Here is a 25,166-nt window from a genome sequence, read left to right as displayed (position 1 = left end):
TTCTAATGTCTACTCTTTAGTCTCTACCATAGCCTACAAGACACTGCACACGGTAGCCTCTCTATACAGCCCAGTCCCCTGCCTTGCAGGACATGTTCCAGTTACTCTGCTTTTTCATATCCTAGAACAAATAAAGCTCTTTCCTGTGTCAGGGATTTCGTATGTAGTATTCTCACTGCTTAGAAGATTCATACCTTTTCACATATATATCTCATCCTCCTCTTTCAAGTTTAAGCTTAAGTGTCACTTCTGCAGAGAGAGTGGCTCTGGTCCCCCAATCTCCTTCACTCCCCCACTGTTCTCTACTTTGGCCACTGGCTTGTTCCCTTCAAAACACTTTTGAAATGATTTTATTAATTTTGCATTTAATCAGTCATCCTCCTTCATGGAATGTCCATGAGGGCAGAATTTCTGACTATTTTATTCATCACTGTGCCTCTTTATTACAAGCTTACTTTATGTAGGCATTAAAGTGTATTCGTTGAGTAAATGAATGAATTCACACACATTGATGATCAACTTTTTATTATGGGGACAAAAGATAAAAGTCTGAACTTAGTAGAACAATATACATTTTTATTTTTTAAAAAAAAGTTTAAAAACATTTAATGACTCCAACCTTTGGCAATAATAAAGTCACCTTTTTAAGAGATAGTAGTCTGAAAAATCACTGGAAAAGAAAGCAGAAGATCTGAGTTTGTAATTGGGTTTTGCCATTTACTAGCTTCGTGATCTGGGGAAGTCACTTCACTTCTATGAGGCTGGGTTTCTTCATTGAGAAGGTGGGGATAAACAGTATATATCCTGCCAAGAGTTGCTAGAAATATCTAATAGTAATATGTGTCAAAATATTTCACAATATAGAATTCTAAAAAAAATTGTAATAATTATGATTATGGCATTTTAAAGGTTTAATTTATTTTTTCAGTACTGAATAGAATCTGGTATTATTCTACCATTTTTCAAGTCTTGCTTATTTGTCTTATTCAACCAAAGAGTATCAATATTACATTCAGATATCACTGACTGTAAACATCTTAAAGTCTTTGTTAAAGACGTATTCCCTAAAATTTTTAAATAAAATCTTACCTACTCTAAAAATGGGGCCCTTTAACCGTATTACTTTTTTCTGTTCATGCACTTGATCTTTTATTTACTTATCTTTTTTATCCTACTAAGTTAATATAGGAAGCATACAATAAGGAAGAAAACAATTCATTGTAAATTGGTAATTGTAAAAATATTAACAATATATAATAAGGAAGACGGGGAAGATTGTAATAAAAAAAACCTAGATTAAGGCATGCTACTAAAATTTTGCACAAAGTGTGGCCCTTAGCTACCTGTTAGCCAAGATAAAAGTGAAAGAGAGTGTATTACATAGCTCTCAATATCTAAAAAAACGAAGGAAATTTTTCCCAGTTCTGAATTCCAAAAGGAATTTATACCATGAAATTCTTTTTTTAAAAAGAAGAGAAGGAAAAAAAGGAAAAAAACTAGGCATACGTTTTGCTTATCAACGTCCAATAAAGAACAAATTATTGTTATGGTGACATAGGGGCAATGCTCTTGCAGGAGGAATAATAAAGAAGTTATGCAGCTCTTTGAAAGAGGATCTGCCTTTATAAGTTGATAGAGACAGTGGATAACCTATAATTCTAAAACTGAATTAGGGGGTTTAATAAGAAAAAATAAAGTAAAAGTGACTGGCTGTGCCTGATTGTAGAGGAAAAAAATAAGACAGGGCTTCCCTGGTGGCGCAGTGGCTGGGAGTCCGCCTGCCGATGCAGGGGGCGCGGGTTCATGCCCTGGTCCGGGAAGATCCCACATGCCGCGGAGCGGCTGGGCCCGTGGGCCGTGGCCGCTGGGCCTGCGCGTTCGGAGCCTGTGCTCCACAACAGGAGAGGCCACAGCAGTGAGAGGCCAGCGTACTGCCAAAAAAAAAAAAAAAAAAAAAAAAAAAAGACAAACTGAGAGTATATAGTAACTTATAGAATGCTTAAAATAAAAATAAACTTTGGTTTACTAAAACCATTCAATTAATGAGATTTCAAACAAACCTAAGCCCTTTCCTAAATCCTAACCTGTAACTGACACTTTGGTTAGTCTTTGTGACACAATACCTACTAATTTAATAGGTGGGATCAAAATATAGCTCATTTAGACGTTAGATTACTTATATAATAATACGACTCAAGAAATTGCCAAAAAAACGGTTCCTGAATCCTTACGGGCAAAAGACTCTACAGACATATTCAAACCAATTAGAACACAGCTCATAAGATTTTAAATGGATTCTTCCTAAATTATCATAAATTTTTTCTTTTTACAAACATGAAAATGTTAGGCCATGCTCTAGGTATATTAACTCAGTAACATAGCACACATCAAAGAACCATTGCCTATCAAAGCTAATACCTTAACTGAACAGGCTCATTGTCTCAGAGCACTTACAGGTATCAGTCAAAACTAAATTAGTCCAAATACCTTCAGATTTTGTATGAATCCTTTAAATAAAATGTTATCACATGTGTATATCCCTATCATTAATGGAAGTATTCAATATTTTTATACCAATTAATTAATTATGAATTATTACTTTCTCCCTCTATTACCATCTGCTGATTCAATACTTTCAACCCAACAACTCTATAACCCTTACTGAATGAGGAGAATCTCCTCATTATGATTCTGTAAATCAAGAAGTATCCATACCCAGAAAAAAATTTTGGATGCTTCAATACCAAATCCTGACTTAATATTGTTTGTTGATGGGGTTATATTAAAAAAAATAAAAAGGACAATACCAGGCTTGACATAATAAGTAGCCTAGTCTCTTTTGTAAAATCTATTTCCTTACCATGAAATAGTTTAGCTCAAATGATTAAATTATGGTTCTCTCTAAGGCATATCAAATCACTAGAAAAAGTAAAATACACATACTAGCTAACAGCTAGTATGCTTTTAGAATAATTGACTTTTAAAAAATGTTATAGAAAAAAACAAGGTTTTTTTGCACTTTCTCAAGTACTCTTTAAAAATGAACAACAAATACATGATTTGATACCTAAAATAATTGCTATCATAAAGGAAGAGACAGTAAAAGAAGTTCTATAGAAGCTAATATCTATACTATAGATACCACAGAAATACTTTAGAAGTACTATACAAATACTTTTAACAGACCATTATATTAAACAGACTACTCTGACTAAAGTCCTTATGTAAAAGCATTGTAAGAATAATAAAATAAAATCCATGGAAAAGTTCAAGGATTGCATTGTAGATATACAAACTTTGGCCTCCCAAATTCTGAAAAGAAACAATGGGTACAATCAGGTTATAAGAACCACGAGGATTAAGATCTGACAAAACCAAAATAGCCACCTGGACTACAAAAATAAAGGATAAAATCCTCTGTGAAACAATTCATTCCAATAGGGACAAACTGGCTATAATATCAAACACTAAGGAAAGAACCTTCCTAGGATGATGAAGGATAAAGTCGGTCCATGCTTTATTTGTAACTAAATTAACCTAAAAAAATTGAGGGACATGAACTGAGACTATGCTCTAAAAGACTCTGGGCATGTCCAAATTGAATTTATACAGTTGCCTCTCCTGCCATGGTTTCTGAATATGTCGTACTAATAATAGCACATTTCTTTTCAGAATGGATCAAAATATTTCCCTGTTGAAAGGTCACAACCATCATGACTGCCTAGGACATTCCAAATTACTGATTCCGTGACAAGGGACACATTTAACTGGAACAATTATTCATAAATTTGGATTATGTACTCAAAAACATTTTTGTCTTTATCGTTCCCAAATCTCTGGGAAAACGATAAGGGCCTTAACAGAATTAGAAAGCCACATCCTTTAAAGATCCTAAAGTGAGGTTTGCCAGAGAACCTCCAGAAGCCAGCAGTACACAGAATTAACTGCTAACCCAGAAACCTTTCAATAAGCACATGACCATATGAAGTAAGAAGCTTCCTCTCGAGACCACTGGAGCAAGATTCTTCTATAGGTTACAGTCTTCTTTGAATACTCTTATTTATTCATAGCTTTCCTCTTTACTGATTTAAGGGTATATATGTCTGACTTAGCCTATCATGTTCTCCTTATTAGTAATACTGACTTTCCTAAGTCTAGGCTTTAAGGAAAATATGTTTGAACTATGAGAAATAAAAATGCAATATTTATTATTAGTCACAGCACCAAGAAACACCAAGAAACAATATACCTACAATCCCACAAAGGATGATTACATGACTTGTGCAGCTTCTATGTGGAAATCAGACTATTTAATGCCAACCCAGAACAAAGGTAAATTATTTTGTACAGCTATTAGTTAGGCCATTACAAGGGTATGACTCTCCAATACCCTCAGTGGGTTATATTTCCTGACATACACCCCAAAATAATAAAACGCTTTCTGCAAAAGACTCCTGAAGATAGTAAGCCGATTCACAGCAGTTATGCCACTCCACATGATCATCAAAACATTGCTCCTTCATTTTGGTTGACACAGTAATTAATATAGCCTAAGCCCTGGGGGCACAACAAGCCAGTTGAGTTAAATTCTTTAACACAAACGGGTATAGATAATAAAAAAGCCTCAACTTTCTTTTGAACAATCAGGGAGGAGTCTGCACTAATGTTAATACTTCAGGTTGTACCTGGATTAACACTAGAAGTAAAACTAACTAAAACTACAAAAGGCTATAAAAAATAGACTTAAGGAGTCCTTGGGACTTTTCTTGGCCAAGTCTGGAAAATCTGGAGTCATGATTCTGGAGTGCCCTTCAGCCCTTTCTTATAATACTTCTAGTTGTACTTGTCTCAGAGTTTAACTGTTGTCCAGAATCTTAAAATGCTTCAGTAACTTAAAAAGTTACTTTCCCAACAGATGACTTAAAGGCAAAAACAGGATGAAATCATGATACATGCACAAACTGAAAATTAGATCTCCACAGAGGAAACCTCTTCAAAGAGAATCAACATCAGTGGTTGAGTGAATCGTTGATGGTTTTTTCTGCAGCCTTAGCTGGATGAAAATCAAAAGGAAAGACTGGGACTAAAAAAGTGCCCATAAACTTATGAAAAAACTGACTATTCTGTCATTATGGTAATGAGCAGTCATCAGAACTTGGTTTTTTCTTTAATATATATTTAATTTTTATAAGTAAAATAGTTAATATACAATGTTGTGCTAGATTCTTGTGTACAGCAAAGTGATTCAGTTATATACGTATGTACATATATAAACACACAGATGTGTACGTATATATTATATATATTTTTTTCATATTCTTTTCCGTTATAGTTTATTACAAGATATTGAATAGAATTCTTTGTTCTATACAGTAGGACCTTGCTGTTTATCTATTTTATATGCAGTGGTTTATCTATTTTATATATATAGTAGTTTGCTAATCCCAAACTCCTAATAATTTATCCCTACCCCCCTTTCCCTTTTGGTAACCATAAGTTTTTGTTCTATGTCTGTGAATCTGTTTCTGTTTTGTAAATAAGTTCATTTGCATCATATTTTAGATTCCACATATAAGTGATATCATATAATATTTGTCTTTCTCTGTCTGACTTACTACACTTACTATGATAATCTATAGGTCCATCCACGTTGCTGCAAATGGCATTATTTCATTCTTTTTTGTGGCTGAGTAGCATTCCATTGTGTGTGTGTGTGTGTGTGTGTGTGTGTGTGTTCCATTGTGTGTATGTATGTATATACCACATCTTCTTCATTCATTCCTCTGTTGATGGATTTTTAGGTTTGCTTCCATGTCTTCGCTATTATAAACAGCACTGCTTTGAACACTGGGGTGCATGTATCTTTTTGAGTTAGAGTTTTCTTTGGATATGTGCCCAGGAGCACGATTGCTGGATCATATGGTAACTCTATTTTTAGTTTTTTAAGGAACCTCCACACTGTTCTCCATAGTGTATGCACCAATTTACATTCCCACCAACAGTGTAGGAGGGTCCCTTTTCTCCACACGCTCTCCAGCGTTTATTATTTGCAGACTTTCTGATGATGGCCATTCTGACCAGTGTGAGGTGGTACCTCATTGTAGTTTTGATTTGCATTTCTCTAATAATTAGTGATGTGGAGCATCTTTTCATGTGTGTGTTGGCCATCTATATGTCTTCTTTGGAGAAATGTCTATTTAGGGCTCCTGTTTTTTGATTGCATTGCTTTTTTTTGATATTGAGCTATATGAGCTGTTTGATATTTTGGAGATTAATCCCTTGTTGGCCACATCATTTGAAAATGTTTTATCCCAGTCCATAGGTTGTCTTTTCACTTTGTTTATGGCTTCCTTTGCTGTGTAAAGCTTTTAAGTTTAATTATGTCCCATTTGTTAATTTTTGCTTTTGTCTCCATTACTCTAAGAGACGAATCAAAAAAAATATTGCTTCAATTTATGTCAAAGACTGTTCTGCCTATGTTTTCCTCTAGGAGTTTTATGATGTCATGTCTTATATTTAAGTCTTTAAGCCATTTTGAGTTTATTTTTGTGTATGGTGTGAGGGAGTGTTCTAACTTCACTGATTTACATGCAGCTGTCCAGCTTTCCCAACACCACTTGCTGAAGAGACTGTCTTTTCTCCATTGTATATCCTTGTCTCCTTTGTCAAAGATTAATAGTCTGTAGGTGTGTTTGTTTACATCTGGGCTTTCTATTCTGTTCCATTGATCCATATGTCTGTTTCTGTGCCAACACCATACTCTTTTGATTACTGTACCCTTGTAGTATTGTCAGAAGTCTGGGAGGATTATGCTTCCAGCTTTGTTTTTTCCTCAGGATTGTTTTGGCAATTCTGGGTCTTTTGTGATTCCATATAAATTTTAGGGTTATTTGTTCTATTTCTGTGAAAAATGTCATGAAAGGGATCTCATTAAGTCTACAGATTGCTTTGGGAAGTATGGCCATTTAAACAATATTAATTCTTCCAATCCAAGAGCATGGAACATCTTTCCATTTCTTTGAATCATCTTCAGTTTCCTTTACCAATGTTTTATAGTTCTCAGCATATAAGTCTTTTACCTCCTTGGTCAGGTTTATTGCTAAGTATTTAATTATTTGATGTGATTTTAAAAGGAATTTTTTTCCACTTTCCTTTCTTATATGTCATTGTCAGTGTAAAGAAATGCAACAGATTTCTGTATGTTAATCTTGTATCCTGATACCTTGCTGAATTTGTTATCAGTTCTAGTAGTTTTTGCATGGAGTCTTTAGGATTTTCTACATATAGTATCATGTCATCTACATATAATGACAATTTTACCTCTTCCCTTCCAATTTGGATACCTTTTATTTCATTTTCTTGTCTGATTGCTCTGGCTAGGACTTCCAATACTACGCTGAAGAGAAGTGGTGAGAGTGGGCATCCTTGTCTTGTTCCAGATTTTAGTGGGAAGGCTTTCAGCTTTTATCATTGAATATTATGTTGGCTGTGGGTTTGTCATAAATAGCTTTTACAATGTTGAGATATGTTCCCTCTAACCACATTTTGGTAAGAGTTTTTTTTATCATGAATGGATGTTGAATTTTATCAAATGCTTTTTCTGCATCTATTGTAATGATCATGTGCTTTGTCTTTGCTTTTGTTGATGTGGTGTACCACATTGATTGATTTGCGTATGTTGAACCATCCCTGTCACCCTGGGATGAATATATTTGATCACAGTGTATGATCTTTTTTATGTGTTGTTAGAATTTTTGCCTCTATATTCATCAAAGATATTGGCCTGTAATTTTCTTTCTTGGTAGTGTCTGGTTTTGGTATCAGGGTGATGGTGGCTTCATAGAATGACTTTGGGAATGTCCCTTCCTCTTCAACTTTTTGGAAGAGTTTGAGAAGGTTTGGTATAAGTTCTTCTTTGTATGTTTGGTAGAATTCCCCAGTGAAGCCATTGATTCTGGACTTTCGTTTGCAGGGAGTTTTGTTTTTTTTTTTAATAGATTCTATTTCACTTCTAGTGATTGGTCTGTTCAAATTACCTATTTCTTTTTGATTCAGTTTTGGTGGGCTTTATGCTTCTAAAAACTTGTCCATTTCTTCTTGGTTGTCCAATTTGTTGGCAAATAATTGTTCATAGTATACCCTTATGGTTTTTTGTATTTCTGCAGTATCAGCTGTTATTTCTCCTTTTTCATTTCTTATTTTGTTTATTTGGGTCCTCTCTCTTTTCTTCTTGGTTAGCCTGGCCAGAGGTTTGTTGATTTTGCTTACCCTTGCAAAAAGCCAGCTCTTCGTTTTATTGATTTTTCCTAATGTGTTTTATCTCTATTTTATTTATTTACTCTCTGATCTTTATTATTTCCTTCCTTGTGTTGACCTTAATTTTTGTTTGTTCTTCTTTTTCTAAGAAGGTGGTAGGTGATAGGTTAAGTTGTTTATTTAATTCATTGTTGACCCATTGGTTTTTCAGTAGCATGTTGTTTAGTCTCCATGTAATCATTTTTTTCTCATTTCTCTTTCTGTGGTTGATTTCTAGTTTCATGCCATTGTGGTCAGAATAGATGCTTGAAATAATTTCTGTCCTCTTAAATTTGCTGAGGCTTGTGTCCTAGTATACGGTCTATCCTAAAGAATGTTCCATATGCACTTGAAAAGAATGTGTATTCTGGGGCTTCCCTGGTGGCGCAGTGGTTGAGAGTCCGCCTGCCGATGCAGGGGACACGGGTTCGTGCCCCGGTCCGGGAAGATCCCACATGCCGCGGAGCGGCTGGGCCCGTGAGCCATGGCCGCTGAGCCTGTGCGTCCGGAGCCTGTGCTCTGCAACGGGAGAGGCCACAACAGTGAGAGGCCCGCGTATCACCAAAAAAAAAAAAAAAAGAATGTGTATTCTGTTTTTTGGATGTAATGTCCTGAAAATAGCAATTAAGTCTAACTGGTCTATTATATCATTTAGGATCTCTGTTGCCTTATTGATTTTCTGTCTGAATGATCTGTTCATTGATATCAGTGGGGTGTTAAAGTCTTCTACAATTATTGTATTCCCATCAATTTCTCCCTTTATGTCTGTTAGTATTTGTTTTATGTATTTAGGTGCTCCTATATTGGGTGCATATATGTTAATGGATGTTATGTCCTCTTCTTGTATTGATCCTTTTATCATTATATAGTGTCCTTCTTTATCTTTCTTTATGGCCTTTATTTTACAGTCTATTTCGTCTGAATATTGCTATCTACCCCTGCTTTCTTGTCATTTCAGTTTGCATGAAATATCTTTTTCCATCCCCTCACTTTCAATCTGTGTGTGTACTTCACCCTAAAGTGGGTCTCTTGTAGGCAGCATATTGTAGGCTCTTGTTTTATTATCCAACCTGCCACTCTATGTCTTTTGACTGGTGCATTTAGTCCATTGACATTTAAGGTAATTATTGATAGATATGCATTTACTGCCATTGTAAACCTTGTTTTCCAGTAGATTTTCAATTTCTTCTTTGTTCCTTTCTTTCTCATTTTGCTTTTCCTTTGGTGGTTTGATGGTTTTCTTTTGTGTTATGTTTGAGTTCTTTTGTTTTTTGTGAATCTACTATATGTTTTTTGATTTGTGGTTACCCTGTTTTTCAAGTATGTTAACCCATTAGTATATCTACTTGCTTTAGACTGGTAGTCATATAGACTCAAACACATTCTTAAAAAAAAACCCTAAATTTTCTTACTCCTCTCCGCCACATTTTATTTTGACGTCCTCTTTTTCATATTCATGTTTATGCTTTTGCTGTTCATTGTAGTTATCGCTGCTTTCACAAAGAAACTGTTTTTCTGTGTAATGCCTGATTTGACTGTGATTTTCTCTTTCCTATAGATTCTTGTTTCTTTTCTATTTAGAGAAGACCATTCAATATTTCTTTTAGGATAGGTTTGGTATTGCTGTATTCTTTTAGTTTTTGCTTATCTGAAAAATTCATTATCTCTTCTTCTATTCTAAATGATAATTTTTCTGGGTAGAGTATCCTAGGTTGCAGGTTTTTCCCTTTCAGGACTTGGAATATGTCTTGCCACTCCCTTCTGGCCTGCAATGTTTCTGTAGAGAAATCAGCCTTATGGGGCCTCCCTTGTAACTAACTCTTTGTTTTTATCTTGTTGTTTTTAGAATCCGCTCTTTATCTTTGAGGTTTGCCATTTTAATTATATAATATGTCTTGATATAATTCTGTTTGGGCTCATCCTGTTTGGGACCCTCTGTGCTTCCTGTACCTGGATATGTTTCTTTCTTTAGGTTTGGGAAGTTTTCAGCCAAAATTTCCTCAAATACATTTTCAATCTCTTTTTCTTTTTCTCCTGGGATCCCTATTATGCATAGATTGGCTTGCTTTATATTATCCTATAGGTCTCATATATTGCTTTCTTTCTTTCTTTTTTTTTTTTTTTTTTTTTGCTGTTTAGCTTTCTGTCTGCTGTTCTGGTTGGGTAATTTCCATTATTCTGTCTTCCAGATAACTTATTCGTTCTTCTGCATTACTTAGTTTGCTATTTACTGCCTTTACCTTGGCTTTCATCTCAGCAAGTGAGTTTTCTAATTTTAATTGGCTCCTCTTTTATAGTTTCTAGTTCCTCGTCACAGTGATCTGCATTTCTATCAATAGGCTTTCTTAGTTCCTTCAGTGTTTGTTATTGCTTTGTTTTGTTTATTTTGGCTGCACCATGAGGCTTGCAGGATCTCAGTTCCCCAACCAGGGATTGAACCCAGGCCGTGGCAGTGAAAGTGATGAATCCTAACCGCTAGACCACCAGGGAACTCCCCCTTCAGTGCTGTTATTACCTCCTCTTTGAACTTGGGATCTAGTAGACTGGAGAGGTCCGTTTCATTGTTTGTCCTTTCAGGGACTTTCTCTTGTTCTTTTCATTGGGAGTCGTTCCTCTGATTCTTCATTCCAATTATATTTCTCTGACTCTGAATTTAGGAGAAACAGGTATCTACTGTGGTCATGAAGGGCTGTTTTTATGTGGGAGTATTCCTGTGTAGCCTACATGAGCCTAATAGTTTTGGTGCGAGGGATGTTTTTAGTATGGATGCCTGCCACATTTTTCCTCAGTGTGTGCTGGCTGTTATCCCCTTGATAGGGAGTGTGATTGGACTTGTGGTGACCAAAGCCTTCACTGGATGTTGAGCAGGGCCTCCTCTTTGCTCTGTGGCTGTCATAGCCCTGTCAGGGTCAAGGTCTGCTCTTCAATTGTTGAAGTAGAAGTCCCCAGATCCATTTCTGAGCTGTGGTGTGGGGTAGGTGGGGTTGAAGTACCTCTGCTGGGAGAGCCACTGAGTATTCCTCTGTGGGAGCTGTCCACAAGGTAGTGTGCTCTGGTGTCGTGTGTCAGTTGTTGTGTGCTCACAAAGTACACTGTTGTTGGCACTGCCCTCTGCCCCACCTCAGCCATGGGATTGCAGGCAATCAACCCGGATGTCCCTCAGGTACTGTGTTCATAGGCACCAGGACCCCAGTAGTCACATATAGTCGTGCCTCAGAACCCACTGTGGGGACTAGGGAATCAGCGCAGACCCTGGCCCTGCCTTCGCATGTGCGTGCCTGCAAAGCCCACAGCTGCTAACTCCAGACCTGCCCCAGCCATGGGAGCACCAGTAATCCTCACAGATGTCCCACAGGTGCTGAGCTTACAAAGGTGCTGGCAGCATACATCCACCAAAGTTGCAAAGCCTCTGGACAAGGCTCAGATTTCAGCCCAGCTTCTGAAGTCGAGCAGCCCCTGGAGATTGGCTCAGATTTCAGCTCTGCCTCTGCATGTGGGCAACTGCAGCTTGGTGCTCCCAGAGCTCATGGAGGTGGAGCTGCGCCTGCTGTGAGGTCACTGGAGAATGAGGCTGCTAGTGTAGGGCCCTGCCCCTCCCTTTGCATGCATTAACAACGGGGCTTCTATGGTGGACCTAGGCTTCATCCTGTGCACACCCCCATTTGCGGCCCAGGCCACACTCCAGCCCCTTTGGGCTGTCTCCATGCAGCCAACCCCAGTCCTCTCCCCAGGTCTGTCCACTGAAGCCCAAGTTTCAGCACCCAGTCACTGTGCACACCAACAGATGCGCATCTCAGACTGGAGTGTTCAGCAAGGTGGCCAGGACTATCTGTGCTGTTCTCTTTCTGCTCTGCCTACTGCAAGCCTATTGCTGCACTCTCCTCTGAGCCTCTGAATCTCCCTTTCTGTCCCGGCTGATCTCCCAGCTGGTGAAGGGGGTTCCCGGGGTGAGGGAACATTTTCTCTTTCACAGCTCCCTCCCAGGGGTACAGGTCCCATCCTGATTCCTTTTTATTTTTTCTTTCATCCTACCCAGTTACGTGGTGATCTTTCTTGGTTGTATGAGATCTGCCAGTGTCCAGTAGGTATTCTGTGAGAATTGCCCACATGTAAATGTATTTTTGATGTATTTGTGGGAGGAGGTGAGATCCACATCCTTCTATTCTGCCATCTTGATCTCTCTCCCCAGAAACTTGTTTTAAAACTGTTCAGTTGATCTGCAACAACTCACTTCAATAAACACACTTTTGTAAGTCAGCCAGTGTTGGCTCCTCACTTTTGAAAGTCAAGCAATCACAGACTCATGTAAATGAATATACCACTGAGGGCCAACCAGTCAACAGTCTCACCTGAGTAACCATGCTTCCCCAAAACACTTTATAAATAAGAGGAACATTCTGCTTTGCATAGAGAAACTACACCTGACCAGATAGCTCTCCCTTGTAGTAAGCAATCAATTCATTTTTGTCTTTTTATTCCAGCTACTGAGTGGTGGTCTCATCATCCTTTGACATTTTCACTGTATAAATTTTTTTTTTAACCTTTGGAACGTTCCGTGATATGAATATATTACCTATTCAATAAAAAAATAAAATTTAAATAAAAAGATCTTTGTCTCAGAAATCCTTCTTGCCTATGACTTCAGAAGTCAACGACATCAGCAAATGTTATAAAATGTCTCAATTTGCTCTTAACTAATTCCTTTGTTAAGTGAAAGCATGTGTAGCAGACACAATATTATTCACAGATTAGATGCTGATTTTGCACCATGCTTAAAAATGTGAGATTCACTAAATGTTAGGTTAAAGTAGGATGTAAAAAGTTACTGGAACTATTCACCTCTTATTAATAGAAATGGCAAAAAAAAATTATAGAGAACTTCTCAGAAAACAAATTTATGAGGAATGTTAAATGATGTCAAAACTAGGAACTAAACCAAAGACTCAATACACCCAAAACTTAAAATTTGTTGGTGGTAGTGTTACCCTCTGAGGTTGATTTATTTATAGAAAGGACAGATACTATTTTTAATTTATAAACAAATGTATTGTTATCTAATTGTGTGGTCTAAAACTATTAAATCCTTTATTCTAAACTTTATTAAAGGACACAAAAAGATAAAATTTAAGAAATAGGCCTAATTTTTATTATTCCTCTGGTTTATTGTGAGTCTTATTCAACTTTTATACCTTACCATGTTAATAAATAATAATAATGATAGCTAATACATACACAGTGCTTTCTATGAGCCAAGTGCTGCTCCAAGTGTTTTACAAATATTAACCCAAGGAGCACCTCTGTAAAAAGATCAGAATTCCAGTTCTCATCCAGACATACCCTCCTTATTATATGAGAGCCTTTATTCTATTAGGACAAAGAGTCTCTGAATAGAAATGAAATTTTAGCAACTCAAATAGCCATCGCCAATTAAGAAATATAATTTTTTATATTACCAGTCTTTTTCCTGCATATCATATGCTCAAACTTCTGTTGTTCCTGAATTACTTAAATGTTGGCAGTAACTAAATTTCAGGTAAGAACTTGTATAAACTAGCAGAAACATACTGTTGTACCCAGGATTCATTCACGTATTGAAGTTCAGGGATTTTAGAGCCAATTCAAAAGTCCTGTGTCAGGAAAATGCTCATGGGGTAAAATATTATGTACATTAAACCCACTGAAAAACTTCAAGATTGTTTTACCTCTGTCAGTTCCAGAGCTTTATTGTAGCCCATTGAGTGTAGAGTTACCCAAAGGTCACAAGGATCTCCTTCTCCATCATTGGCTTCCATTAGATTCAGATCCATAAAGCCCTGTCTTGTTAGTTCATTCTTCTTTGTATCGAAATTCTCTGTCAAAACAACCGGAAGTTTCTTTCTTACATAATTTAAAAATTCATACACTTACTAAAATGTCTATTATATATTAGTATTCACAAATGTTTATTTTAAAGGAGGCCTTAGGAATCTGTGAGCACTACAAAAGTGAAATAAGAATGACTCAAAACATGCTTGAGAGATACTGTTCTAATTTTCCACAACTCAGCATAAGCACTGTCACAGTGCATGATTTAGTTTTTCAACAAGATCTGAAGTCAAAAATAGTGCAAATATATTCCAAAATCAGAGGAAACTTTAATTTTTCTGGGTAAATTCCAACCTGCCTGCTTATCTAAAGTATATACTGACATATATTTCAAAAATTAGTATATGTGCTGCCAAAGCCAATGCTGTATTTCAAAAATTAAAATGCTTCTTATATATTTGCTACTTAAACCCAAATGAATTTGATGTAATACCCCCCAAACTACTGGTGTTTCAAAAGGGAAATGTGGATGGTGCCAGGTTTAAGGAGACTGCTATATTCTTAATTGCTTTAATTTTAACTGAATTGTCCACTGGTCCTTAAAAAACTGTTAGATAATGGGGAACACTTTGGAGTCCACGAATGTCCCAGACAAATCTAAGTACCCATTTTAACATTGTTTATGAGCATAAATTCATGAAGAAATATCTAGATATATATAATTCCTGAATGTTTCTATAATATAGACAATAAACAGCTACTTATTTTAGATTACATTCTGTTAATTGTCCTACAACAAAGAAAGATCTTATTTTCCAACTCCCATCTGTAATATAACCAAGGAAAATGGGTACTCTTATTTGAGATATCTCTTTTGTACACATTACTGTGAGAAAAGAGGCAGAGACATAACTGCTTAAAACTGGTTGACTGATTAATAGTTTAAAATGTTTAGAGTTTGGAAAGTGACTTATAACTTTTGTAAGGAAAAAAAGTAAATGTAGATTAAATTAGATCATAGAAAGACATGGTAGCCACTAAAATGGAAGCTGGAGCTACTAAGTAGAAAAGCAAGATGAAAAAAATTAATATTTGATATATAATACAAAGAAATTATTACTTTCAAGAAAAATGTACCTAGATACTATGCTATAGAGACTATCAATAGTCTACTTTTAAAACTTAAAATGATCAATTCTCCATTAAGTTTTTAAAGTTTATTAATACGCAGCTTCAAGACTTACATTAAAGCTACAGTAATTAAGACAGTGTGGTACTGGTGACAGACGAGACAAACAGATCAGTGGAATAGAGAACTCAGAAAATACTCATACAAATATATTCAACTGATATATGACAAGGGAACAAAGAGAATCAAAATATTATATCATTAAAGTTACAGGATGATTACATCCTCCTAAAAATAATACTCTATTATGTGTGTTATCAATCTTGTTAATTGAAGTTTACTATTATAAATCAATATACATTTCTTGTTACTGATTACAGTATATAAACTGTCAGTTAAAAAGAGATGTATTTTTAAAAACCTTTATATTAATAATATTTCTACCTTACTTGCTGTTTAGATAAACAGACTTAACAGACTCCTCTCTGGCTCACTGACTGCCAAGCTTAGACCATTTCAAGAACCAGAGGATTAGGACACATTACTACCCCAGTGACAGCAACATGTGAGTTAATCTCTCTCCTGACTGCATTCTAGCCTCCTCAACTTCTTGTTCTGTGATCTATAGTTGGCTGTGGCTTTCTGGCTTTCCCCTTTGACCTTTTAGTCCTTGGCTTAAATATACAAGCTCTACCCTCTTCCCAGACTCCTCGCAAGTGACAACTGACTTCGCCTCGCTCTCAGTATTTTTCTTTGCCTATCTTAGCATTTTTGGCTTTTATACGTCCATCGATGGACTTTCTTAATTCAACTCAAATACAAAAAACAAAAGAATTCTTAACATATATAAACGACTTCCTGGAAACCTCTTAATTTTTAGTAAAACTCTAGCCTATTAGCTCTTTGCTGCCCTCTCCTGGGCACAGTTTGGGTCTCTCAACCACTTCAGTCCCTTTGCTATCAGAGGTAAGACAAAGTTTTTTACATTCTAAGCTCCAAAGAACATAGAAATTATGATTAATTAATTCACATTTTCTTTTAACTTGAGTACTACACCAACTACCAATTTAAGGAAAATAAATGTTTAATTTTTTATGGTCTACAAACAATACTACTACTTTTAAACTGTCCCAATTGCTACAATATTCCATGGAGAAATTTGACATTTCACTTCTTAAGGATGAAAGGGTGTGTGTATGTATATATATATATGTTTTACATAACCATTAAGAAAAAGAAAAGTGCTTACCTCTGCAGACAGCCCAAGCATCTTCATCACATTTCTCACCACTTGTTCTCAGTTCAAAAAAATTATATTCTTCAAGGCTGAGAAGACCATTTCCATCTAAATCAATTACTTCAAATATATCTGATAAAGTTGACCTAAAGTTACAAAAAATAGCAAATTATTTGTCTCTAAGGCAACTAGACTGAAAAAGGTTTCTATGAGGATAACTTTCAAAAGGAAGTAATATGAAGGCATTAAACAATATTTGTAATGATCTTATCTACGAAACAGAAACAGATTCACAGACACAGAGAACAGACTTATGGTTGTCAAGGGGGAGGGAGAGTGGGGGAGGGTTGGATTGGGAGTTTGGGACTAGCAGATGCAAACTATTATATATAGAATGGATAAACAACAAGGTCCTATTGTATAGCACAGGGAACTATATTCAATATCCTATAATAAACCATAATGCAAAAGAATAAAATAAAAAACAATATTTGTGAATGACAAAATTAATGTATCCAAATATATATGTTACTCAGTCTAGTATTACATGACATAAACAAGTTTCCAAAGCAACCCCAGCATGTCAACATGTAGTAGGAACTCAAAGAGAAGTTCCCTTCTTCTTTTCTCCTTTGTCCATCTACTTTCTTCTTCCTCTCTACCTGCAGCCAGATCTTACTGTGTACATGTATGGTATGGGAGAACTACCCTATTTGGATTTCATATTTGATAGCTATCTAAGTCAATAGTGCAACTAGCAGGACCTATTTCTAGTGGATGAGAAATCAGTAGATACGCAACTAAAGTTGACTTGCCAAATGTATGGAACCCAGAAATGAATGGCAATCCCAGACCTATGAGTAGAAGGTCACTTTCAGATGCCTAGTGGATGAGTTGAGCTACTGATTAGAATGTGGGGTTGGGATTTGCAGCTAGCCAAAGGAAAGGATGGAAGACAGGCTACTGATATATATCCAGTCTAGATGTTATAGCTCTTAACTTTAATAAACAAAACTTACCTAAATTCCTTTGTGAGAAATAATTCCCCTGTTTCATCTCTATGTACTAGTTGGGCTTCTTCTGTTATTGGTTTTATGTCTTTCTTTAGCCTGCAGCCAGTTGTGGAAGGAATTAACCAGTAAATTCCAGGTCCTAGTTCACCAGTCCACCCAAACATCTTTTCCAAAAGAATTTTAAAAACAAACAAACAAACAACCACCATGAGTCTTAATGACTTTTAATCTTTCTTATGAAAGGGAAGCATTAGAAACAGTTTCTTTTTATACCAATATTCACCAATTCTATTATGGTTCTATCAATGTTTTATAGGCTTCAAAATCTTTTTGTTAATGGTAAGGCTAATAATATTAGACGTAGTACTTTATATATTTTAAAAACAAATGCCTAAAACTGTAACAGGTTAGAAGTTATATAACTTCTAAATCTTCCCAATAATCTTCAAAAATGTTTTTTATGCAAATATTTCAACAGGAAGCAAAGAGAAAAATCTTAGAGGAATTTTTCTGGGTTATAGTTGCCTAATTTGATTCAAATATAAACATATGATTTGTAATTCAGATTGCTATGACACAACATAAAAATTAAATATATTTTAAAAGAGTTCACTATTTGTATGAATTAACCATATTTGTAAAAATACAATTATGTGGACAAAAGCACTGGAATTTTACTACTATTTATGTAATATGGACTATAAAACAAGAAGGCAGAGTCCCAGATAAACCTACCTTATACAAAATTCTTTTCCATCACAGGATATTTATAATGAGTGCCAAGACATTTGTATAGGAAAACATTTTATTCTCCTGTTCTATAAGAAAAAGCAAAATGGCATCCCTCTATGAACCTTCTAGGTGCTTTCTGGAGCCCAATGGCTTCCTATAAAACCTAGGGATTGTCTCTGTCAAATATATTAAACCTAAGCATTTCCTAGTCATGTATAATATCTAAGCAAGTAGCCATTTGCCCTTCAGCACAGAATAACCCTAGGGAATTCTGTCTGGTATTGTGTCTAAAACTCCTTTCAAATCCCAGGTTTATTTTAGGTCATCCTGGGGACTCATATACAAAACAAAGTTGCTCATCCAAATTCTGGGTTCAGCCCTATTTCTACCCTCACAAGTCAGAGGAACCATAATCATCCTAAAGTGACCATGTCCTATTTTGATAACAGAAGCAATCCAATAAAAGTGAGGGCCATTTTGAAAACTAAAGATTGACCAAACCCATCTTTTGGAAATCATAATCTTTTAGATTGGCCAGATGTTGACTGATATCCAGGAATGAAAAGCAGTTCTTGCTGTTTCCTAATATATGTTATCCCTTGAACCTCCCTTATCTCTACATATAAACTTGAACTGCCACAGTGGTTGGCAAATGGAAAGTCTTTCATGGGCACAAAACTCTTCTTAAAGAAAATAATTGTGAAACTAAAACTAAAAATCCTTTGTAAATATGACATATTAAAGATAAACAGAGGCCTATAGGAAAGAGGTAAATAGAAACTCATTCAAATTTTATTATAGGCTTGCTATGTACTAACATTTTTATACATGTAATCTCGTAAGAAAGTAATTTTAAGCAAAACAAAGTGGGAAAGCTATTGTTTTAGACAATGCTTTATCTTGAATTTAACTTTGTAGTCAGTTTTGAAGAAGAGTTTAATCAAAACATTAACTGCTGTCATTTTATTTGTTTCTTGCCTATAACTATTCTTGTCTGTTGGAAGCCAACAATAAAGACTTTTATATAACATTCCATCAGGGAAATGTTTGTCTGTCATTGGGCCTATATAAAGATTAAATATGATATTGCAGTAAGCCCTTGAATAGTATTATTCCTGTTATTGTGTAGCAGATATATTTTGTAGTCCTCATAAAACAAATAGCCACATTTATGTATCTGCCTCACATATTTGGCCTCTGAGTAAATATATAATTAGAAAAGATCACAACAACCCCATGGGCAACATATAAAATCATTTGAAAGCATTTCTTCAGATCAATGTATTTTTGGACCTTATGAGTCAAGCCTGAGGATAGTAATCTTGAAGTTTTTCTTTTTTGCAATAGTAGTATAAGTAAGACAAACATCTAGAGGAACTTTTTCAAAGCCTTGAATTGCTTGTATTTAGGGGAAAAAAATCCACTGGCATCAATCATTTTTATTGAGTATAACAAAAAAATATTCACATGTGCGGTATCAGGGCATTAGAAAAGAGGAAAGTGAAGTACAATGTCACACAACTTATAAGTTATGAAGCCAAAATGGCCAATCAATCCTCAATTTTTAAATCTCAGCAAATAAGAAAAAGTCCTTCACAATTAATAAAACATATGCAATATGAACAGTGATTATATACCTTAATTGGAAGGGAAGATAAAAAGTTTTAAAATATATAGAAAAACGATTATTTCCCTCAAACTTGAGGTCATACTATATTTTTAACTAAACATTAGAAAATAAATATGTATACCTCTCTATTTCGTAGTTCAGTAAAACACATGAGCTGTAGATTTGCTTGACTCTCATTTTCCTTAAGAATATACAAGGCAGTATCAACTGATAACCAAGGGGATGGTTTTCCTATAAACAAAAAAACCCAAACATCTTAAAATAAGCAATCACTACTTACTCTTTCCTATTTAAAAAAGTAGTGGTTTCTTTCCCATTCAGATTTCTTTTTTAGAAATACACATCCATTTTTATAAACATCATAGCATTTGCAATAAGGCATATACCTATACACAATGAAATTGTTAGAAACATTCTCTATATACACACTTTCTAAAAATCATAACTTTCCTTAAACTCATCAGAAAGCTAGGTTGCAAGGCAACCATGTAGGCTGATATCCAAGGACAAACAAACCCTTTCAAGAAGAGAGAAGATGCAAGCACTGGCTTACCTGAAAGGAGCATAGGAGGAAGAGATGTTAGACATCATCTATATGCTGTTAACTCCAAAATTTGTATCTCCTGCTAGGACCTTTCCTCTGAACATTAGACCCATATACCCAACTGCTTATTTGACATTTCCACTTGGATTTCTATGTCTAAAACTGGCTTTCCCAAACATCTGAAAAAAAAAAAAAACTGTCCATCTATACTCTTTTCTATCTCAGATAAGAGTAACTCATTCCTTCCAGTTGCTAAAACCCCAAATCCTTTAACCATCTTTAACTTTTCCCTTCTCTCACGTATCATAACGAAGCCTCAGGAAATGCTATGGTTTGACCTTCAAAATATATCCAGAATCTCTACTTCTTATACCCTCTACAACCCAGTTCAAAGCAACACCAGTCCCCTCTTAGAATTCTGCAATAGAGTCCTAGCTGGACCCTTTGCTTTCTGTACCTTCAATCTGTTTTCAATACAGCAACCTGACTGCTCTTGTTAAAATATGTCAGATTATGTTCCATCTCTATTTAAAAATCCTCTAATGCAGTTGAAAGTTGGAAGAATGTTGCTTCCACCCTAACAATGAGAAAAAATGCATGAAATACAAAATTATAACATTTCTTGAACCTGTCAGAGCTGAGGTCACAGGACAACCAAGCAGCCTGAAATCCAAGGAAAGACAGACCCCTCCAAGGACAGATGAGATGCAAGCACTGGCTTATTGGTGGTGGCGCACAGGAGAACGAGATGTCAGGTGTATAAGTGGAAGAAAAGAGAGAGCAGAAGAGATAAAGATGGAAAATTATCTAAAAGTAATGAGACAACAAGCCATAAATCTAAGAAACTCAGAGAGCCGTTAGTAGGATAAATACCAAAAAGATAAACACAAACAAACAAACAAACAAAAAACCTCCCCAAAAGTCAAAAACAGCATCAACAACAACAACAAAAAAACCCAAAACACCAAGACACATATTCAAACTACTGAAAATCAAAGATGAAGAGAAAATCTTGATGGCAGCCTCCTAAGGGTTCCTCTTTTCTCTCAGAGTAAAAGTCCAAGTTCTCATTATGGCAAAAAACAAAACAAAACTGTACCTGATTTTTGTCCTTGTTTCTCCCTGTCTTCAGCCCCTACACTCTCTCCTTACTTACTTCAATATACCAACTCTAGCCACCTTGTTCTTCTAACACCAAGCACACTCTCACCTCAGAGCCTCTGAACAGGATTCCCTCTACCTGTCACTTCCTCCACTCTTCACCCATCCCCTTCCACCAGCCCTACATCCACAAAACTTACTCCCTTGCCTCCTGTGGAAGACAGCAAAAATGGCCATCCCTCTCTGTATCCACAACCCCTTGCAATGTGACTTTGTAGCTCTTCCATCAAGATATCAAATCTATTTCTCCACCTTGTAAATCTGTACTTGCCTTTTGACTTGCTGTGCACAACAGAATGTAACAGAAGTAATGTGCTGGTTCTGAGCCCAGGCCTATGGTGCTTCTGCTTTCTCTCTTAGAGTCCTGTTATACCATAAGAACAAGTCCAGGCTAACTTACTAGAGGGTAAGAGACTATAAAAGGCTGAATCAAGTTGTCTCAGCTGAAACCCATACAAAGGAAAGGGCCCAGCCAAGATGAGTTAAAGCGAGCCACCAGCTAACCTGCAGCTGATCAAAGATGCATGAGTAAGCCCTATAGAGAAAAGCCAAGCCCAGCTCAGACCAAAAGAACTGCTCATAAGCCAACAAATGTTTAATTGTTTTAAGCCACTGAGTTTTGGGGTAGTTTGTTACACAGCCGTTGATAATTAATACACCTCTTTCAAAGTCTGCTCAAATGTCAACCTCTAATGAAGCATACACTAATACTCCCTTTCAATGGCAACTCATATTCCCTCGTATTCACAATGCCCCTTTCCCTCTACGTTTTTCCCATAGCACTTATCACTTTCTAACACACCATGTCATTTACTATTTATTATGGGTTTTTTTTTTTTTTTAAACATAATTTATTTTATTTATTTATTTTTGCTATGTTGCGTCTTCGTTTCTGTGCATGGGCTTTCTCTAGCTGTGGCGAGCGGGGGTCACTCTTCATTGCGGTATGCGGGCCGCTCACTATCGCAGCCTCTCCTGTTGCGGAGCACAGGCTCCAGACGCGCAGGCTCAGTAGTTGTGGCTCACAGGCCTAGTTGCTCTGCGGCATGTGGGATCCTCCCAGACCAGGGCTCGAACCCGTGTCCCCTGCATTAGCAGGCAGATTCTCAACCACTGCGCCACCAGGGAAGCCCTATTATGGGGTTTTTTTTGTTTGTTTGTTTTGTTTTTTTGCGGTAGGCGGGCCTCTCACTGTTGTGGCCTCTCCCGTTGCAGAGCACAGGCTCCGGACACACAGGCTCAGCGGCCATGGCTCACGGGCCCAGCCGCCCCGCGGCATGTGGGATCTTCCCGGACCACGGCACGAACCCGTGTTCCCTGCATCAGCAGGCGGACTCTCAACCACTGCGCCACCAGAAATTCCCCTACTATTTATTATGTTTATTATTTATTGTTTATTTCCTCCACTAGAATGTAAGTTCATAAGGACAGGGATTTTGTATTTTTTGTACTCTGATGTATCTGTATCTTAAGCACCTAAAATGATACTTGGTTTATAAGGTCTTCAATAAATATTTGATAAATAAATGAAAAAAAATCTTCTTCATAAGAATACAGAGAATAAACAACTACATTGAATTTGCAGACCTATCTTGATACTTTTATCTGAAAAATGACTATTGTAATTGTCATTTAGAAGTATCAATTACCAGGGCTTCCCTAGTGGCGCAGTGGTTAAGAATCCACCTGCCAATGCAGGGGACATGGGTTCGAGCTCTGGTCTGGGAAGATCCCACATGCAGCACAGCGATTAAGCCTGGGTGCCACAACTACTGAGTCTGCGCTCTAGAGCCCATGAGCCACAACTACTGAGCCCACGTGCCATATCTACTGAAGTCCGCGCACCTAGAGCCCGTGCTCGGCAACAAGAGAAGCCACCGCAATGAGAAGCCCACGCACCTCAACGAAGAGTAGCTCCCACTCGCCACACACCTAGAGCCCGTGCTCGGCAACAAGAGAAGCCACCGCAATGAGAAGCCCACGCACCTCAACGAAGAGTAGCTCCCGCTCGCCACAACTAGAGAAAGCCCACGTGCAGCAACAAAGACCCAATGCAGCCAAAAATAAATAAATAAATTTATTTAAAAATTAAAATAAAACATTAAAAGTATCATTTACCAAATGTTGTAAGTGTCCTACAATATATACAGTGAAAACTTTCAGAATCTCTACTTTAGGAGGGAAAAGTAATGTAAGTGGGGAAGAATCCTCTAGTAAGTAGATGTTTATATGTAAACATAATAAAAGAAAAATAAAGATTGATACTTAGAACAATAACATTAAAAGGATATCTAGGGAAAGCACCCATATAGCCATTTTTCACTAATTAAAAATTATGTAATAACCACTGTAGACACTAGGAAATTATTAATTTTTATCTAGCATTGATGTATAGAAAAAGAATATTACCATGGATATGAAAATTATTAATAAGGATTGTCTAAGTCATATGACATGGCACTTTGAAGGTGTTCAAAAATACCTGCAGCTCATATTTGTCCCAAATTATGCTCCTATAGAAGTTGTCTCATGCATATTAATTTAAAAAATTGATAAATGGAAAAAGCTAAGGACTTATTAGCAGATAAAAAGTTAATTCTATGTCAAAAGGAAACCAGGTAACATTTTGTTCTCATTTTTAAATAAATTAAAAGAAAAATACTTTAAACATGTCCAAAACAATTTACTTTCTTTGCATAATATGACAACACAGTCAATGTACAAACGACTTTCTTTAAGTGTATTGCAATACGTAACCACATGTTTCTTAGGCAGATCATTTTCTTCACTAATTAGAACCATCAAATACTTACATAAGTATTTTCAAAGTGGGCATAAATTGATATTTTTTAAAAAATACAGAAAATTTAAACTTGCCTTCAGCTTGACTCAGGTTTAATGGCTTAATTGTTAGATAAACCAGGGATCTCTGAGCTATTTGCATCCTATATTGATGACTAATGATTTCACCATCTTCTTCTAAGAAAAAGCAACCTTTTGATTGTACACATTGCCACTCCTGAAATGAAGGAAAACTTTTTTCAAACAATATTTATTACAAGTTTCCAGCATGCAGAGCAATGAGAAAAAACCTAGGGAACATATAAAAGAAATGTCAACTAGAGCCAGTGCCCTCCAGGAATTTGCAACATCATTAAGAGGCAGCATTTGGATAACAAAAAGTTAGGAAAAGATATAATGGAGAGGAGAAATATGAAAAATACAGGTCATGAGAGCTGGAAAAGTACTGAAACAAAGTAATAAATGAACATGCTGCTGCAATAATCAGGGTGAGATTAGTGCTTAGAGCATACTAAGAATGAAGAAGTAAGGATTGTTAAAACTGATATGTTGAAAGAAAAAGTGAAAGGACTTTATATTTAAAAGATAAAGTATAATAAACCAAAATAACTGTTTCAAGTCTAGGTAACTAAAAGACTGAATTCATTTCACACCTACAGCAAAATGCTGATAAATACCAGTTTTGAGAAAGACCTCTCTATAAAATTAGCTCTACTATCTCTTGGTCTCAAATTCCTTCTCCTAGTTCCAAACCAACATGCTTACATGTGATCTCATAACTAGAACTTCATAACAGGTTTTACTTGAAGATGGCACTT

The 25,166-nt window shown here is 36.2% G+C and overlaps 1 protein-coding gene across 6 annotated transcripts in view; it reads right to left on the bottom strand.

Moving 5' to 3' along the window:
- EFCAB7 (EF-hand calcium binding domain 7) overlaps positions 1–25,166 on the bottom strand; it is a 51,497-nt gene that overhangs the window by 4,331 nt on the left and 22,000 nt on the right. For 5 of the 6 annotated variants that reach the window (XM_027113961.1, XM_027113962.1, XM_027113965.1 and 2 more), the window contains exons 7-11: positions 24,424–24,565; positions 19,963–20,072; positions 17,486–17,643; positions 16,479–16,612; positions 13,998–14,146 (exon numbers count right to left, since the gene is read on the bottom strand). In XM_027113961.1, coding sequence (XP_026969762.1) covers positions 13,998–14,146; positions 16,479–16,612; positions 17,486–17,643; positions 19,963–20,072; positions 24,424–24,565 — 693 coding nt within the window. The remainder of the gene's footprint in view (positions 1–13,997; positions 14,147–16,478; positions 16,613–17,485; positions 17,644–19,962; positions 20,073–24,423; positions 24,566–25,166) is intronic. The other variant, XM_027113966.1, reaches the window with a different exon arrangement.

Source organism: Aethalodelphis obliquidens, unplaced genomic scaffold (assembly GCF_003676395.1).
Source record: "Aethalodelphis obliquidens isolate GAN/ISIS:26980383/991018 unplaced genomic scaffold, ASM367639v1 scaffold13, whole genome shotgun sequence".
Classification (NCBI taxonomy): domain Eukaryota; kingdom Metazoa; phylum Chordata; class Mammalia; order Artiodactyla; family Delphinidae; genus Aethalodelphis; species Aethalodelphis obliquidens.
Note: the sequence above shows the minus strand (reverse complement) of the source record. Positions and strands in the feature narration are given on the sequence as shown.